General features: G+C 33.2%; 1 protein-coding gene across 2 annotated transcripts; it reads right to left on the bottom strand.

The window, feature by feature from the left end:
- Positions 1-687: 687 nt before the first annotated feature.
- LOC109587967 (protein arginine N-methyltransferase 1-like) lies at positions 688-3,414 on the bottom strand. 2 transcript variants are annotated; one of them, XR_002187898.1, is made up of 5 exons: positions 3,319-3,414; positions 3,202-3,270; positions 2,987-3,140; positions 1,111-1,246; positions 688-974 (listed from the first exon to the last, which is right to left on the bottom strand). XR_002187898.1 is itself a non-coding variant. In XM_020004179.1 (4 exons), the coding sequence occupies exons 2-4, from the start codon at positions 3,068-3,070 to the stop codon at positions 922-924; spliced, it is 273 nt and encodes a 90-aa protein (XP_019859738.1). In that variant the 5' UTR covers positions 3,071-3,270; positions 3,319-3,414; the 3' UTR covers positions 688-921. The 2 variants fall into 2 exon arrangements, 1 of the variants encoding a protein (XP_019859738.1); XM_020004179.1 differs by having other exon boundaries at positions 2,987-3,270.
- Positions 3,415-3,420: the final 6 nt, after the last annotated feature.

Here is a 3,420-nt window from a genome sequence, read left to right as displayed (position 1 = left end):
AAGTAAGAAAGTGATTGATGATGTCTTGTATCTCATTATGCTGCACTTAATTCTCTTAAGACATCTCTCTCAGATCTTGCCAGTCAGTTATATACAGCTCATCTTATCAGTGATGAAGTCAGAGAGACTCGTAGCATGGAAAAGTTCATTACAGAGTTCAAGGCTAGTCTTAGTTTTATGAGGAAGTTACCTCAAGTGCAGGAGCACTGTCAAAAGTTCTTAAGCTCATTCATTACTGTAAGAGGCAGTTATGCTAATGCAGCAATAGCTTTAGGTGAGGACTGGATTGAAGCTATTAGGAATGAACTGGGATTTGATTTTCATATTAATATTGATGCTTAATAATAATTTTGATTGGCTTCTTATTATTGCTTAATTTAAATAATTTTTTAATTTTTAAAGAATAATTCAAAAAATTAATTACCATATAAGATGATTTGTTGGTGGGAGTTTTCTTGGGCGGTTTTGTGATGACTAGCTTATTGGCGGTTTCTAACAATTTAATTATATCCCCACCCTTAGGCAGGGTTTTACTTAAGTGGTTGTGGTTCGTGGAGAACATTATTATCAGAGAAAGACTGTACCTTTTCTGGAAGATTGTATTCTTTATCACCTGGTTTAGAGACTGGCTTAATGAAACATAGTAAAGCCATGTTAGCTAGCTGCTTTTAACCATGGTTTTAACTAAAATTAATGTGGGTGTGGTCACACACATGAATGGAATTATTGCTTGCGGATTTTATTTTGGCAATTTTATATAAATCCGTCAATCCGCCAATTTAAAATCCCCATCAACATTTCATCTTATATGGTATTAAGCAAGAAGAATTTGTAAAGCACAATAACAGTGTGTGTATGTGTTCTTGTATAATACTTGAAATTCTTAAAAGAGTGGAAATCTTTATCTTGATATCGAGTAATCTAAGAATCCTTGTTCTTAAAGCAACTGATACTACTACTACACAATAAAGGACCTAATAATAATAATAATAACAATGATGATAGAATGCTATAGGAGTGATGTACATGTACATGCAAACAGACAGACAGTATTTGATATACTGACTTGTCCTTCACCGTATAGACAGTAATGAATACATTAGTCTTAACCTGTTTGAACTTGTATGGGTTCATTGAGGAAGAATATCCTCTGACGCCAGTGAGTGGGTGTATCGTGTGGACTAGTACTGAAGTACACAGGATAAGAGGGAACCTCAAACCCAATGACAAAGTATCCAACAAGACCCTACAACATATTAATAACAAACCAGACCTTAGGGAACTTGTTACATGTACATGTACAACATTGATCAGTACTAAGTTACTAACTGCAGTCGCAATGCACTGAATGCATTTTGAGGGTTGAAATTTGTAAATCAGTCAAAAAGCTCAAAGACACAATAATTGGAGGTGATTTGGAACCACTTTTCAGAAATTGCCTCAGTTTCAAAATGGCCAAACTCAATATGCATCAGAATTCAAAAAAAAAAAAAACATAATTATGGCGACTTCTGAACCATTTTTCAGAAAAAACCTTTGCTCTTCTTTAAAAATTGACTCGTTATAAAAGTGCTGACAACTCAAAAATTATTTGTTGGAATCAGCTCAACCTTTCTACATACATACATATGTAGCAAAAGAACATCAATATGTATCAGAAAATGTAATAAGAACTGGGGGTGACTTCGAGGCCATTTTAAATAAAATCCATTGGCTATAGTAAAAGGTATTTTTTGGAAAATGGCTGATTTAAAAAAATGTTCATAACTCAAAAAATACTTGTCAGAATCAGCTCAAACTTTCTATATAGCATAAAGTCATTGATATGTATCAGAAAATGTAATAAAAACTGGGGGTGATTTCGGAGCCATTTTTTGGAAAAAGCATGGGCTATAGCCTTGGTAATTTTCAAAAATTGGCCAATTTTTTTAAAAGCTCATAACTTAAAAATTATTTGGCGGAAACAGTTCAAACTTTCTACATAGCATAAGGAGATCAATATGTATCAAAAAATGTAATAAAAATTGGGTGTGATTTCTGAGCCATTTTTTGGAAAAAAGCATGGGCTACACTATAGCCTTGGGTAATTTTCAAGAATTGGCCGATTTTTTAAAATACTCATAACTATAAAATTATTTGTTGGAAACAGCTCAAACTTTCCACATAGCATAAGGACATCAATATGTATCAGAAGATGTAATAAACACTGGGGTGATTTTGGAGCCATTTTTGTATAGCATTGTGTATTCTTTAAAATCACACCGTCCAAATAAGACCAATACATGTATGTACATGTACATGTAGCAACAAGAACAGCTAGTTGTTAGTACATTGTAATAAACTGAGTCAGTTAATACAAATCATCAGTTAGGGATTCAGTCCCAAAAGATGGTTAATGATATAATGTTGTATCATCATTCTTAGTTAATACTTGATTTGAAAGAGATGGCATTAGTAATATGCAGGGATTCCCATGGAATTTCTGGCATAATGTTCCTGCAGCTTCTTGTCAGTGGGTTATTAAGTTACGTATGGGGGCAACATCCCGTACTCTAGTACAGGATTTTGTCTAAAATTTGCTCAAAAATGAAAAGGAGAGAATTCTCGATTTTATAATTGTTCCTGATACAAATACATGTTTCTATGTTGTGTACAAAGTTTGAATTTATTCCAATCAAGTTTGGATTTTATATGAATTTTAAAATTTGCTCAAAAATGAGGCCAACATCCTGTACCAAGAATTTTGCAAATTTCGTCAAAAATGAAAGAAAAATTTTAATTTTTTACAATTTTTCTGATACGTATGCATGTACTTATGTTATGTAGAAAGTTTGAACTGAGTTAGATGAAGTTTAGTTTTTTTACAAATTTTTAAAAGGTGTTCAAAAATTGGACCAATGTATAAAAATGGCTCACAAATCCTCATTTCCATTTCTGATGCATATTGATGTACATGTACTGTACTTATACTACGTGTTTAACATACTTTATGCTGCCTATCCTGTGGTTTTGTTGGAATGCAAAAAAGTCCGAGAGGCAGAGAGAGGGTGTGGTCAATCCTATGGGTCATGATATGTGCTTCAGTTTAAGGGGTCAAAAGGTCATGGGAACACACAAAGGTCAAGTCAACCTCCTGAATACTGTAAAAAATACATTGCAATATAAAATTAGTTTAAAAAAATTATTTTGTAACTGATTGACCTATAAAATTCAACTAAAAGAGCAATCAATAGAGGCACTGACACTATCAATAGAAGATTTTATTTTTATCTAAAAAGTTCATGACATCATAATTACATCACACAGTATGTTACTAACTTTAGCTTCAACACAACACCTGCTAACATCATCTCCCTCATCTGTTTCATGAGGGCGGGGCTCCTCGTAAGTAACGGCAACAACTTCAATGAGCACCTTCCC

This window comes from Amphimedon queenslandica, unplaced genomic scaffold (assembly GCF_000090795.2).
Source record: "Amphimedon queenslandica unplaced genomic scaffold, v1.1 AMPQUscaffold_12359, whole genome shotgun sequence".
Lineage (NCBI taxonomy): Eukaryota > Metazoa > Porifera > Demospongiae > Haplosclerida > Niphatidae > Amphimedon > Amphimedon queenslandica.
This window is presented reverse-complemented; position numbering and strand designations above follow the sequence as displayed.